The following is a 14997-nucleotide window of genomic DNA, read 5'->3' on the forward strand; positions in this document are numbered from 1 at the left end:
TTGGAATTCCCGACGTGAACGAAAGGAAATGCAACATAGCTCCACCAAACTCAGCAGCCTGTGTCAACTCATTGTCTATTTTATGTAGGCTGGGTTTGGTGCCTCCAGGAGCCACAGTTCTGTGAAGGACCCCTAAAATGTCACTTCATCCCTTCACAGTATTTGAGCCTAAAATAACGTAATGAAAGGGTCATAAATTCCCAAGGGTGCAATGTAGCTCCACAAAACTCAGCATGCCACAGCATCTTGTGGGCTACTTCAGGTATGCCAGGTTAGGGGCTTCCAGGTGCCACAGTTATCTAACTAGTCCCAGAAACACATGGCGGGTGTTTCAATGTGTTGTGTGACTCTATACTAGCTACTGGATCATGCTGAAAGTCCAGGGCTGAGAACAGAGCACATTTTTTCCAATCCAATTCTTTCTCAGCAACGGACAAAAAGGCCTAGAGACACCAGGTCGCTTGAGGCAGGAAGACAGGGTCTCCCTCTGATGCCATCTGTCGATGGCCATCGGGGGCCAGCCTCTACCGGGGTTCGAACCCGCGTTCGGGGTGCTTCCTGACATCCTACAGAAAATCTGACCCCAGTATTGAACTTCTGGCCTAGGAGAACCCTGTGACCTATCTAAAAACTGTGTTGCTAGGGATTTAGGGATTTCTATTTATTTTTTGGAATTCCTGACACTAACCAAAGGAAATGCATTTTATTGTGCAAATTATGAATTGTGCACCCTGTTTCATCAGTGTACTCTGTGTATTTGAGACCTAGTCCAATTGTGCCAGATTTGGGGCCTTCTGGAGACACGGTTCTGTGAAGGGCCCCCAAAATGTCACTCGATCCCTTCAAAGGTATTTGGGCCTAAAATAACTTAACCAAAGAGTTGTAAAATGCCAACGGTGCGACAAAGTTCCCCCAACCTCAGCAAGCCGCGTCACCTTGTGGCCTATTTCACGTGTGTTGTTTGGTGGCTCCAGGTGCCACAGTTCTGTGAAGGACCCCTAAAATGTCACTCGGCCTAGTTCACTTAGGGCCCCTTCAAGGTATTTGAGCTTAAAATAACATAATGAAAGGGTCATAAAATTCCAAGGGCGAGACCTAGCTCCACCAAACTCGGCAGCCCGCATCATCCAATGGCCTAGTCCATGTTTGCCAAGTTTGGAGCCTCCAGGAGCCATGGTTCTGTGAAGAATCCACAAAATGTCACTCGATCCCTTCATTTGGGCCTAAAATAATGTGAATTAAAGGGTCATAAAATGCCAACAGTGCAACGTAGCTCCACCAAACGTGGCATGCCATGTCATCTCATAGCCTAGTTCACAGATGCCAGGTTTGGGGCCTCCAGGTGCTAGAATTGAGCTCCTAGCCTCGGAGAACCCTGTGACCTGTCCGAAAACTTTTGTTGTTAAGGAATTAGGGATTTCTATTTATTTTTTGGAATTCCCAATGTTAACTAAAAGAAATACATTTTATTGTGCAAACTATGAATTGTGCAGCCTGTTTCACCAGTGTTCTCCGTGTACTCGAGGCCTAGTTCACGTGGAGTGGGTTTGGGGCCTTCTGGAGACACGGTTCTGTGAAGGGTGCCCAAAATGTCACTCGATCCCTTCAAAGGAATTTGGGCCTAAAATAACTTAACCAAAGGGTTGTAAATTGCCAACGGTGCAACATAGTTCCCCCTAACTCAGCAGGCCACATCACCGCATGGCCTACTTCACGTGTGTGGGGTTTGGTGCCTCCAGGAACCACAGTTCTGTGAAAGACCCCTAAAATGTCACTTGATCTCTTCACGGTATTTGAGCCTAAAATATCATAATGAAAGAGTCGTAAATTCCCAAGAGTGAGACGTAGCGCCACAAAACTCGGCACGCCGCAGCATCTTGTGGGCTACTTCAGGTATGCCAGGTTAGGGGCTTCCAGGTGCCACAGTTATCTAACTGGTCCCAGAAACACATGGCAGGCATTTCAACCTGTTGTGTGGCTCTATATAGCATGATGAAATGCTACATAAAATCTGATCCCAGAATCGAGATCCTGGCCTCTGGGAACCCTGTGACCTGTCTGAAAACTTTTGTTGTTAAGGATTTAGAGATTTCTATTTATTTTTTGGAATTCCCGACGTGAACTAAAGGAAATGCATTTTATTGTGCAAATTATGAACTGTGCGGCCTGTTTCACCAGTGTTCTCCGTGTACTTGAGATCTAGTTGACGTGTGGCGAGTTTGGGGCCTTCTGGAGCCATGGTTCTGTGAAGGGCCCCCAAAATGTCACTCGATCCTTTCAAAGGAATTTGGGCCTAAAATAACTTAATTAAAGGATCATAAAATGTCAACGGTGCAACATAGCTCCACCAAACTCAGCAGCCTGTGTCAACTCATTGTCTATTTTATGTAGGCTGGGTTTGGTGCCTCCAGGAGCCACAGTTCTGTGAAGGACCCCTAAAATGTCCCTTCATCCCTTCACGGTATTTGAGCCTAAAATAACGTAATGAAAGGGTCATAAATTCCCAAGGGTGCAATGTAGCTCCACAAAACTCAGCATGCCACAGCATCTTGTGGGCTACTTCAGGTATGCCAGGTTAGGGGCTTCCAGGTGCCACAGTTATCTAACTAGTCCCAGAAACACATGGCGGGTGTTTCAATGTGTTGTGTGACGCTATACTAGCTACTGCATCATGCTGAAAGTCCAGGGCTGAGAACAGAGCACAATTTTTCCAATCCAATTCTTTCTCAGCAACGGACAAAAAGGCCTAGAGACACCAGGTCGCTTGAGGCAGGAAGACAGGGTCTCCCTCTGATGCCATCTGTCGATGGCCATCGGGGGCCAGCCTCTACCGGGGTTCGAACCCGCGTTCGGGGTGCTTCCTGACATCCTACAGAAAATCTGACCCCAGTATTGAACTTCTGGCCTAGGAGAACCCTGTGACCTATCTAAAAACTGTGTTGCTAGGAATTTAGGGATTTCTATTTATTTTTTGGAATTCCTGACACTAACCAAAGGAAATGCATTTTATTGTGCAAATTATGAATTGTGCACCCTGTTTCATCAGTGTACTCTGTGTATTTGAGACCTAGTCCAATTGTGCCAGATTTGGGGCCTTCTGGAGACACGGTTCTGTGAAGGGCCCCCAAAATGTCACTCGATCCCTTCAAAGGTATTTGGGCCTAAAATAACTTAACCAAAGAGTTGTAAAATGCCAACGGTGCGACAAAGTTCCCCCAACCTCAGCAAGCCGCGTCACCTTGTGGCCTATTTCACGTGTGTTGTTTGGTGGCTCCAGGTGCCACAGTTCTGTGAAGGACCCCTAAAATGTCACTCAGCCTAGTTAACTTAGGGCCCCTTCAAGGTATTTGAGCTTAAAATAACATAATAAAAGGGTCATAAAATTCCAAGGGCGAGACCTAGCTCCACCAAACTCGACAGCCCGCATCATCCAATGGCCTAGTCCATGTTTGCCAAGTTTGGAGCCTCCAGGAGCCACGGTTCTGTGAAGAATCCACAAAATGTCACTCGATCCCTTCATTTGGGCCTAAAATAATGTGAATTAAAGGGTCATAAAATGCCAACAGTGCAACGTAGCTCCACCAAACGTGGCATGCCATGTCATCTCATAGCCTAGTTCACAGATGCCAGGTTTGGGGCCTCCAGGTGCCACAATAATCTAACTGGTCCCAGAACAACTTGTCAGGTGTTTCAATGTGCTGTGTGGCTCTGTACTAGCTACTGCTTCAAGTCCAGGGCTGAGAAAGGAGCACATTTTTTCCACAGCTTATTTCTCAGCAATGGAAAAGCCTAGAGACACTACATCTTATGTAAAATCAGGTTGCTTGCGGCAGGAAGCCTGGGTCTCCTGCTGATGCTGTCTGTTGGTGCCGGTTGGGGGCCAGCCTCCGGCGGGTCAAACTCGTGTCAAACTCGTGCTTCCCGGCGTCCTGCATAAAATCTGACCACAGAATTGAGTCCCTCGCCTCAAAGAACTTGCCTGAAAACTTTCAGTGGTGAGCTTCTGGTTTGACTCCAAAATACCCAAATTTTAGAGATTAATATTTTAAATGTACAAAGTTATCCCTAGGGTTTAGTCTTATTATAAATAATTCCCTTATATAACTGTGTAATAATTTATATATTTCTGTAAAGCAGCTTTGTGAAAATGACCATTGTTAAAATCGCTATACAAATAAAATTTAATTGAATTTAATATTTCTCTCTGGGAATGTCATAATTCTAAATAGTTTTTAAGATATCACTCCATAACACCAGCCAGAGTAAAGACTTTGAAAGCCACCAGAATTAATTAACTCCTAATTCCCTTACGAACATCTTGGTGCATCTTTGACTGTGCAGGATGAAGTATATTTGCACATATACTTGCAATATAATACAATTACTAAGGACTAAGTCCTGTCTCTGTGTAATATTAATAATTATTAATTATTAATATTGATCACATTTGATACACACTACCCATACTACTACATCGTGTGTAAAATCTGACCCCAGAATTGAGGTCCTCATGTCAGAGAACTTGACTGAAAATCTTTGATGGTGAGCTTCCAGTTTGAACCCACTACCTGATTTTTAGAGATTAAATGTTAAATAGTTTAATTGTATAAATTTATCCCTGATGAGCAAGCCAGAGGAGACTGTGGCAATGAAAGACTCCCAGAGAACTTGAGAAGAACTGACTCGAAAGGCAAGCCATCCTCATCTAGGTGACACCAGATAATGCAATTATAAATAAATCCCTTTTATAACAGTGCACTATATGGTCATAAAGTGCAAAAATGTATATATTTCTGTAAAGCTGCTTTGTGTCCATTGTTAAAAGCGCTATATACAAATAAAATTGAATAATTCTAATTAGGTTTAAGATATCACTCCATGCTGCAATGAGCCAATTTGCAGTTTTAATTGTAATTCTGGTGGCTTCCACAGTATTTAGTGTGCCTGGAATGAGTAGGTAAGGGGATTAGGTGTAAGTACCAAGTTTGTGAACTTTGCTTCCAATTATAGCTTCTTGCTCTTATTGGCTGGTCAATGATAAATGCTAATTTTAGGGAGCGCGTTAATTGGTGCAAACTCCCGCTCTGCTCTGCTTTGCTCCACTCTCCTAATTAGCTCCGTTTTCCCTGCAGGCTGAAGGTAGGCTCCAGGTTATTGCTTTTAGTTTCCAAAAATCTGATATTTACCACTAATCATTCCACAAAATGTATATCAATCCCTAATCCAATCCATCTAGATTTATGCAGTCGTTTTCATTTCTCTTTTCATTATGCGCGATTATTGGAACATAATTTTGAGGCCTTAACTTTGCTGTTACAATATTTAATGGCGTCACCACCCGAACCGGATAGCACCACTGATCATTTCAATTCTGTAAGTAAAAAATAATTCATACACACAGTCTCTCTCTCTCACACACACACGCACGCGCGCACTAAAGGAATCGCTGTTTTTTTATTTGTTTAGGTGTCTTTAGTCTCTCACGCACACGCGCGCGCACACACGCGCACACACCCTAATTAAATGAATCGTTCTCTTTAATTTGTTTAGGTAACTTCAGACAGTGAAACAGGAACTGTTGCCTTTACAGAAGAGCCAGAGGAACCATTGCTTGTGAGTTAAAATAGTATCTAATATATAATAACTGTAACACACACACACACACACACACACACACACACTGATTAAAGGAATAATTGTTTTTGATTTGTTTAGGTGTCTGTAGACCGTGCCACACACACTGTTGTATTTAAACAAGAGCCAGAGGAACCATTGTCTGTGAGTAACCTTATATATATATATATATATACTTATGCATTATATAAGTTCTGAAAAAACTGGACAGTTTCCAGAAAAATATCATTCTTTATATGAAGACAGTAATTCCACCAATGATTAATGTAGGGAATACTGTTTTTATTGTGGAAAGGCAATTCTAATTTTTTTTTTTTTTGAAAATCACACATACTAAGAAAATATTTTGAATGATTAAGGTTGATACAGACTCATCAGGCTCAGAGTTTGAGGGGCTCCCACGATACACTCCACGCCCTGTAAGTAAAACTACAGTGGAACTGATCAATTCTTGCACATGTACATGCTAATAAGTATATTCTGCATAGGGCCAACGCAGGAGACTCTTTTATTCAAGAGAGTTTGATTCCCTGTTGAGACACCACTTTCAAAGAGATTTGAAAGAAAAATTCATAACATACAGGCGAGTAAGTTGAGTTCCTTATGACTGTGCATCCTTGTGGTCGTAACAGAAATATTACTGTATGCTTGCAGTCCTAAACTTTAGTTATTGGCTTCTACACATTTCTTTTTGTTTCAGTTAATACACGTTCTGAAAAAAACCCCAGAGCTAGTGGAGGAGGCCAGACGTCTCCATCTGACAACAGAGAATATAAGAAGTCGGCTGAGGAAGCTGGCTTTCCGTTACGAAGAAGTTATTCGTAAGGATGCCTGGGTTTGAGGTTTGTTAAGTTTTCCAACATTTTGATGTTATAAATAAAGGTTTCTGTGTTTAGCATTTTGTACAGGTTTTGGGGGAAAATAATTAGTCCACACTGTTTTCACAGAATATGTATCGGACCTCCACCTCCAGTTTGCAAAGAAAGCCAAAAAAAAGTGCACCGTGCCCTCTCTGTGGCGTCTCCTTCCGAAATGTTCGCCAACATCTTATAAAGCTCCATAAAGTACTCAACAAAATGGAGCTCAGGATCTTGCTGCAGTACACATCTGGCACGTAAGTTGTCTTCTTATAAAATCAGACCTGAATCCTCAACATTTTCAAATGGTATAGGTTAACATAACAAATAATAATAAATGTCTTTTTGTCTGTGATTTTAAGGTATAATGGCCTCAATGATTGCCCTATCTGCAAAAGGTCTAACTTTGTGCGTTTAGATAAACACATGAAACTATGCCATTCAGATATGACAGTAAGTATTGTCATTTATAACTTAAGTGCACTAATGCTCTGGGATGATGAGTTCATTGTTTTGAACAATGCACACTTTTTTTTTTTTTTTTTAATTTTTATACCTTTTATTAATGTTGGTTGTGTGTCTGAATATCAGTGACTGATTTAATATCATTCTGGTACAAAATCTGAGGGGAGCTTGTTTCCAATTGTGAAAGGTCAGCTTTCATTATGGTTGTTTTATTCTTCGCTTCAGGAAGTGCAGCAGAAGGAACTTCTTACGAAAGCTAAAAAACAGACAAATCTTTTGGATCTGAAAACATTACGGGCCAAAAATCCATCCCCTCCCTTGGTTAGTACCCTCGATGTGGAGATGTTGGCCGAGTCAGATGATGAAACAAGCTCCCCTCAGCAATCGATTATGGCACAGAAGGACGTCATTACACACCAGGTTGCTCCCCACCAAGGACCAGAGGAAGGAGACACCAGAGAGAGGGAGGACACTGCTCCAACCACACAACCAAACTGCAAGGGCTGCAAGGTACAGAAAGCAGTTGTCAAACAACTGAAAGAAGAGATAAACACATTAAAAAATAAAAACCCATTCCCCCTGCGGAGAAAATATGAGAGAAGGAATACTGTACAGACAGAACTTCCAGTTTTTGGTAAGTTTGTCATGGACTCCCTCTGTCTCTCTTGTTCACCTTGTGATGTCAAGCTTATAATCGCGTGAATTTTCTTTCGGTGCAGAAAAAGTCCTTCAGACCTGGCTTAATCATATTGAAGGCGTCACGTATCGCCAGAACGAGAACGCACGCCAGAGAGTCACACGTGTGCGATCCTGGTTGGCTTACATGAGTGATGGAGGGGTGCCAACCATGGATTTTGCTTTCTTATCAGACCCCAGCAAGCTTATAAAGTAAGTATAGATTTCACAGGTCAACATTTTAGAATAATTAAGAATTAATGTGCCTTTCTCACTTTCCTTACAGCTGGGCGCACTCTTTGAGGAATTTTGCTGTAACAACACAAAGAATATACATAAGCGATGTGAGGTCTTTCCTGAAATTTCTCCTTGAAGCACGACTGGACACTGTGAGAGCCTCTAAAAAGAAATTGAAGGGGGCAATTTTCAGCCTAGACAGGCTTCGGAGGAAACTAACGAGCAGGCTTGTTGTACACAAACAAGCTGTTAAGGCCAAAAAATCAAGTAATTGCTTTTTGTGTTTCTTCACTTTTTTATATTTCATGGTATGTCACTTGTAATGTAGAATGCTTTTTCATGATGTTTTAATTACATTTCAGAAAACATTCTGGATGCAGTACACATACAGACCTTCCTGGAAAAGGCTAGACGAGCAATACCGAATGCTTTAGGTAGGACACATTGGTTATGAAAACATTGCCTCTTTTAGGAGTCCCTGTACATTCATACCCTTTGTTTCATCTTCCAGTCACTCTGGAGCAAAATCCCCTGCCACAAAACCTTTACCACCTATTTGGCCTGTTGTCAGGGTTCATAATTTGCCTGACAGGGCACCGTAGGGGAGTCTTGTTGGGAATGGAGGCAGAAGAAGTCCACGCTGCACCTAAAGACAAAAATGGACGTCGAGTTATTATGGTAAGCTTTCACCTTTTACTGAATTGTCTGTTTTCCTACATATAACTTTTATGGGTCTAAAAAGGTAATATTAGTGTGAGATGAAAACATCGGTGTTCATTCCAAAGTATAAAAAAGAAACAGTACTTAAAGTAAATTTAGGGAGTAACATTTTTCATTTGGAATTGCATTTCCAAAATATAAATAGTATCCCCTAAACTGAGGAATTGATGGAATTATTCCTTTTTAAATGGTCATCTTGCTTGCCAATGGCACACGTAGAGAATATCTTTTGGAAACTTTCCAGCTTTTTGGGAATGTTAATGTAGGTATTATTTATAATTTGTCCCTTGCTTTGTGTCATGTCTTTCTTTTCACAGGTGGCAAAACACAAAACATCCTCAAAATATGGCCATGCCCTTGTCCCTTTGGAAAAGGAGGAATATGTCTGGTTTGCCAGGTTTTTATATCATAGGCACAAATATCCCATGGGCGAGTCCAAATTGTTTTTTGCAAACACAAATGGGGGTCCATTCTCCCGCTTAGCAGGCACTTTCCAGGAGTGCTGGAAGGAGTTTGGGCTGCCAGGAAAACCAACATTTGGCCTCATACGAACAAGCATCAGCACCTATGTAAGACTTGTTTCATTTAAAAATTGGACGTTATATTATCATTTTAATTTTGAGTACTAATTTGTTACCTCTCTGTATTGTGCACATGATGCGTTTCAGGTTGGCCGTGAACTGGATTACAAGCAGAAGGAGCAGGTACGGCGACTCATGTGTCACAGCACAGCAGTTGCTGAGGTGTTTTATGAAGCCAACCAAAACCTGACAGATGCTTTCAAGTCCCGCCGGGCCACGGCAACAGCTGTCCAGAAGCAGACCAACAATCCTAGGGAAGGAAGGGAGGAAGATGAGGACATGCACAGAAGTAAGAAAAGATGCATCTCCAAGACACGCATGAGAAATTACAAAGGTGACAAGAAATATCCCGAAAGTGACATCAAGGACACCAGCACTGAAGACAGTGATGACACCACAGAAAAAACAGAGGAGGAGGATGAGGACAGAATAAGGAGGAAGGCTGCTGGCAAGACAGATGACAAACGTGACAAGAAATATCCTAAAAGAGAGACCAAAAGCACCAGTGTTGACAGCAGTGATGACACCACAGAAGAAACAGAGGAGGAGGATGATGAGGACAGAATAAGCAGGAAAGTTTCTGGCAAGACAGATGACAAACGTGATGAGAAATATCCTAAAAGAGAGACCGAAGGCACCAGTGTTGACAGCAGTGATGACACCACAGAAGAAACGGAGGAGGAGGATGATGAGGACAGAATAAGCAGGAAAGTTTCTGGCAAGACAGATGACAAACGTGACAAGAAATATCCTAAAAGAGAGACCAAAAGCACCAGTGTTGACAGCAGTGATGACACCACAGAAGAAACGGAGGAGGAGGATGATGAGGACAGAATAAGCAGGAAAGTTTCTGGCAAGACAGATGACAAACGTGACAAGAAATATCCTAAAAGAGAGACCAAAAGCACCAGTGTTGACAGCAGTGATGACACCACAGAAGAAACGGAGGAGGAGGATGATGAGGACAGAATAAGCAGGAAAGTTTCTGGCAAGACAGATGACAAACGTGACAAGAAATATCCTAAAAGAGAGACCAAAAGCACCAGTGTTGACAGCAGTGATGACACCACAGAAGAAACGGAGGAGGAGGATGATGAGGACAGAATAAGCAGGAAAGTTTCTGGCAAGACAGATGACAAACGTGACGAGAAATATCCTAAAAGAGAGACCAAAAGCACCAGTGTTGACAGCAGTGATGACACCACAGAAGAAACGGAGGAGGAGGATGATGAGGACAGAATAAGCAGGAAAGTTTCTGGCAAGACAGATGACAAACGTGACGAGAAATATCCTAAAAGAGAGACTGAAGGCACCAGTGTTGACAGCAGTGATGACACCACAGAAGAAACGGAGGAGGAGGATGATGAGGACAGAATAAGCAGGAAAGTTTCTGGCAAGACAGATGACAAACGTGACGAGAAATATCCTAAAAGAGAGACTGAAGGCACCAGTGTTGACAGCAGTGATGACACCACAGAAGAAACGGAGGAGGAGGATGATGAGGACAGAATAAGCAGGAAAGTTTCTGGCAAGACAGATGACAAACGTGACAAGAAATATCCTAAAAGAAAGACCGAAGGCACCAGTGATGACACCACAGAAGAAACAGAGGACAGGATAAGGAGGAAAGGTGCTGGCAAGACACGCAAGACAGATGAAAACAGCAACAAAGAAATAGTTGTGATACTGGACAGTAACGAAGAAGACCAGACACAAGACAAAGACAAGAAGGATGAACAAAACAACAAAGATACCTCAAGTATTCGAAAGGATGACGCAGGACGTAGTACAGATTCATTCCCGCGTTCATTAATTTTCCATTCCACTAATCCTCCGCCGAGTCACAGGAGAACCAGGAGCATATCCCAGCGAGCTCGAGGCAAAAGGCTGGGGACAGCCTGGAAGGGGTGCCAACCCATCACAGGGCGCAATCGCCGACCCACTCGCACACCCCTTCACACACTACAGAAGATTGGGAAATGTGGGAGAGGAAACCAGAGTCATAAAGACAATGACAAAGATGAACAACACACTGATGCAGACATGCCAGGTGAAGGAAAGGACAAAACCAGGAACAGAACAGACACAGCTGATGGAGACAAAGATGAACAGCAACATGCTGATGCAGACATGCCAAGCGAAGGAAATGAGACGGGGCACAGGAAAGACACAGCTGATGGAGACAAAGATGAACAGCAACATGCTGATGCAGACATGCCAAGAGAAGGAAATGAGACGTGTCTTTCCTGTGCCCCAGCTGATGGAGACAAAGATGAACAGCAACATGCTGATGCAGACATGCCAAGTGAAGGAAATGAGACGGGGCACAGGAAAGACACAGCTGATGGAGACAAAGATGAACAGCAACATGCTGATGCAGACATGCCAAGTGAAGGAAATGAGACGGGGCACAGGAAAGACACAGTTGATGGAGACAAAGATGAACAGCAGCACATTGATGCAGACATGCCTAGTGAAGGAAATACTGAGACGGGGCACAGGAAAGACACAGCTGATGGAGATGAAGACAAAGAACATGTCGATGCAGACATGCCTAGTGAAGGAAAGGACAAGATCAAATTTACAAACGAGACTGATGGACTTAATGAAATGGATATGGGATGCAGCACAGAGAAGACCGACAATCACATAAACATAGACTTGCCAAAAGATAAGAATGAGAGAGGAAGTAACAATCAGACTGAACAACACACACACGAAGTCACCCAACCATCCATACCCCAAAAGCGTAAGAAAACCCTTTTGAAGAATTCAACCCTCCGCAAATGTGCCCGAAAAATTTCCAGTGATGAAGAGTCACCTGTCAAAGAAAAGTCATTGGTGTCACCTCGCAGACTCCGGAAGAGGGCAGGTGGATTAAGCCCAGTTGCTGTAGCCAGGATGCATAGAGCACTGAAAATACTTGCAAGAAAAAGGGGACAAAAAAATTAGGGCCTAAAATAAATTCATTCATGTTTCTCATAAACTCAACATTACTGATTATCAATAAGAAATTAAAGAAAAGCAGGGAAAGTTGTTCAGTTGGATTGTTATTGATGCTCAATGGTCTGTGATTTTTGTTTTATTTACAAATTAGGAATATATATTTTTTTTTAACTAATTCAGGATAAAAGACTTGAAACTTTTGTTTTAAAGGAAGTGGAAAATGTTCATTTTCCTGTTTTTTTTTTTAAAAAAAAAAAAGTTTAATTTGTGATTAAAAAAATATACATAATGGTTTTGTATTGGAGAAACAAAAGCAAAAATAAATTATTTTGTATTAATAAATGTGTTGAAAAGAGTATTGTTCTGGCATTTGCTACATTTTAATAATTCAATTTAAAAGTATTTAGCTGTAAGCACTGCAGAAATTGTGATCATAGAACCTGATAAGTGATGGGAGAGGATTATCTCTCTTGTTACTGTACCTCACTAACATACATAAATGATGGGAACATTTAGTTCTGTGTCTCATAGATTATGAAGTAATTGAGAGACCAACGGTAATATGCTGGTCCAAGTTGTTCATTTTGTGAACAGTGCATTAGATGTTATAAACTATTTTAGAATTATGATTTAAAGATATCACTCCATGCTGCACACCCAATGCTGCACATGATGTTTGTTAGGTAGTTTGCAGTTTTTAATCGTAATTCTGGTGGCTTCCACAGTTTTTACTGCACTTGGAAGTAGGTAAGTGGATTAGGTGTTAAGTATCAAATTTTTGAACTTTGCTTCCAATTTATCGCTCCTTGCTGTTATTGGATGGCCAATTGTATATGCTAATTTCAGGAGTGTGCTAATTGGGGCAAAGTCCAGCTCAGCTCAACTCTGCTCTGCACTCCTATAGCACCATTTTCCCTGCAGGCTGAAGGTAGGCTCTAATTTATTGTTTTAGATGCCAACAATCTGATATTTACCACTAATCATTCCAAGAAATATATATCAACCCCTAATTCTATAATAGGGGTGTCTGATCCACAAAGGGCCGGTGTGGCTGCTGCTTTTCTTTCCAAACAAGCAGGAGCACACCTCATTCTACTCGTTTAATCAGTTGGTCTCAATTATCAAACAATTCATGTGTGATCCTGTTTGTATGGAACAAAAACCTACAACCACACCGGCACTTTGCAGCTAAGATTGGACACTACTGCTCAGTACACTTTTAAACATCCTGTGTAATCCTGAAAATACAAAAATAATGCAGGCACAGTCATATGACAATAACAAATGCATGTTGTTTTACTTGATTACTTGTTTTTTCCTTGTGTTTTATTTTTACTTTGATGTACACATACAGATGTTTGCAAACAACCGTCCACCAGCACGAGACCAACACTTATACACTTTGGTGGTCCGGGGGAGGAAGATGTATGAGCTACTCAGTGGCATCAATGATGCTATGGAGACCCTCGACAAGATTCAAGCAGCCCTTAACAATGTTAATGAAGCCCTCTTCCAGAGCATCAGTCCTTTTAAGGAGGCCTCTGACGATGGTCGTGGATCCACTGGCCACAGTGCGAGTGATGTTATGGAGGCCCCTGACGATGGTCAAGTGTCCCCCGATGATGTTCATGGATCCCCTGGCCACAGTCTGAGTCATTGTATGGAGGCTAGGACTGCTGAGAAGGATGGTAACAAAGGTCCATGAAGGTGAGTGTGTTTCTGTTTGAAACATCAGCTGATACTTTGTCCCCAACATTGCGTTTACATTTGTAATAGAACCATCTCTTTTCTATACCAACCAGTGTGGTGTGAAGATTTACTGAGATTAATTTATTCTTTTGATTTTTTTTCTGCAGAGGAAGCCATAGTAAAGAGTGCACCTTCAGACTGAGATTCATAAACATGCACATACATGTGATCATACACACAAATCATCCACATGTACACCACACAACACACTCTATAGACAGACAGATAGACACACACACACACACACACAAACACACACAATATTGACTTTAAATAAAATCCCAGTAAAGAAATTTTGGTCTCAATGTGTTTATTTAAAAGGTTTCAGCACTGAAAGATGTTCCAAGAGTTTCCATGAAATCAAAAAAGGGATCATACAGCCTAGGATACATCCAGATGTTCATAGGTAGAGGGTGAGGTGGTTAACATAAGTTATATAGGCCTCAAATGAAGACATTTAGAGAACAATCAGCATTCAATCCACAACCAGCAGGCTGAAGAACAGTTTCTACCCGCAGGCCATCAGGATGAATAAGGTGAATAAACTCTAATCCAGTGATTTACTCCTTCTGTGAAGGGACCCCAAAATGTCCCTCTATCCCTTCAATGGTTTTTGGGCCTAAAATAACTTCTTGAAAGGGTTGTAAAATGCCACCAGTGTGATGTAGTTTCCCCAAACTCAGCATGCCACATCATCTCGTGGCCTACTTCACATATACCAAGTTTGGGGCCTCCAGGAGCCACGATTCTGTGAAAGGCCCCCAAAATGTCACTCGATCCCTTAAAGGTATTTGGGTCTAAATTAATGTAATGAAAGGGTCGTAAAATGCCATCTGTACTACGTAGCTCCACCAAATTCAGCAGCCCATGTCATCCCGTGGCCTACATCATGTTTGCTGGATTTGGGACCTCTAGGAGCCACGGTTTTGTGAAGGGCAACCAAAATGTCACTCAATCCCTTCAAAGGATCTTGGGCCTAAAATAACTTGATGAAAGGGTTGTAAAATGCCAACTGTGCAACATATGTCCACCAAACTTGGCATGCTACATCAGCTCATAGCCTACTTCACATATGCCGGGTTTGGGGCCTCCAGGAGCCACGGTTCTGTGAAGGGCCCCAAAATTTTTACTCA

At 42.0% G+C, this 14997-nt stretch overlaps 1 protein-coding gene and 1 long non-coding RNA gene across 5 annotated transcripts; both read left to right on the plus strand.

The window, feature by feature from the left end:
- The first annotated feature begins 4756 nt into the window (after positions 1 to 4756).
- LOC117596726 (serine-aspartate repeat-containing protein I) lies at positions 4757 to 12356 on the plus strand. 4 transcript variants are annotated; one of them, XM_053241980.1, is made up of 16 exons: positions 4757 to 5139; positions 5299 to 5373; positions 5551 to 5613; positions 5716 to 5778; positions 5994 to 6053; positions 6123 to 6221; positions 6335 to 6476; positions 6582 to 6748; positions 6854 to 6944; positions 7182 to 7590; positions 7676 to 7844; positions 7918 to 8135; positions 8231 to 8302; positions 8380 to 8546; positions 8906 to 9157; positions 9257 to 12356. In XM_053241980.1, the coding sequence occupies exons 7-16, from the start codon at positions 6462 to 6464 to the stop codon at positions 12119 to 12121; spliced, it is 4425 nt and encodes a 1474-aa protein (XP_053097955.1). In that variant the 5' UTR covers positions 4757 to 5139; positions 5299 to 5373; positions 5551 to 5613; positions 5716 to 5778; positions 5994 to 6053; positions 6123 to 6221; positions 6335 to 6461; the 3' UTR covers positions 12122 to 12356. The 4 variants fall into 4 exon arrangements, with proteins under 4 accessions (XP_053097955.1, XP_053097957.1, XP_053097959.1 ...); XM_053241982.1 differs by lacking the exon at positions 5299 to 5373; XM_053241984.1 differs by lacking the exon at positions 4757 to 5139 and having other exon boundaries at positions 5150 to 5373; positions 9284 to 12356.
- Positions 12357 to 12451: 95 nt separating this feature from the next.
- LOC117596727 (uncharacterized) lies at positions 12452 to 14143 on the plus strand. The gene is made up of 4 exons (XR_004577730.2): positions 12452 to 12862; positions 12962 to 13043; positions 13470 to 13822; positions 13972 to 14143. It is a non-coding gene; the product is annotated as an uncharacterized LOC117596727 (long non-coding RNA).
- The last annotated feature ends 854 nt before the right edge of the window (positions 14144 to 14997 follow it).

The sequence above is a fragment of the Pangasianodon hypophthalmus genome, chromosome 19 (genome assembly GCF_027358585.1).
Source record: "Pangasianodon hypophthalmus isolate fPanHyp1 chromosome 19, fPanHyp1.pri, whole genome shotgun sequence".
In the NCBI taxonomy this organism is placed as follows: domain Eukaryota; kingdom Metazoa; phylum Chordata; class Actinopteri; order Siluriformes; family Pangasiidae; genus Pangasianodon; species Pangasianodon hypophthalmus.

Excerpts from the sequence above, each read along its gene's own strand:
- LOC117596726 (XM_053241980.1), top strand. Across the intron at positions 6,749-6,853 it reads CTGCAGTACACATCTGGCAC|GTATAATGGCCTCAATGATT; the intron begins GTAAGTTGTCTT and ends TGTGATTTTAAG. Across the intron at positions 8,547-8,905 it reads ATGGACGTCGAGTTATTATG|GTGGCAAAACACAAAACATC; the intron begins GTAAGCTTTCAC and ends TTCTTTTCACAG.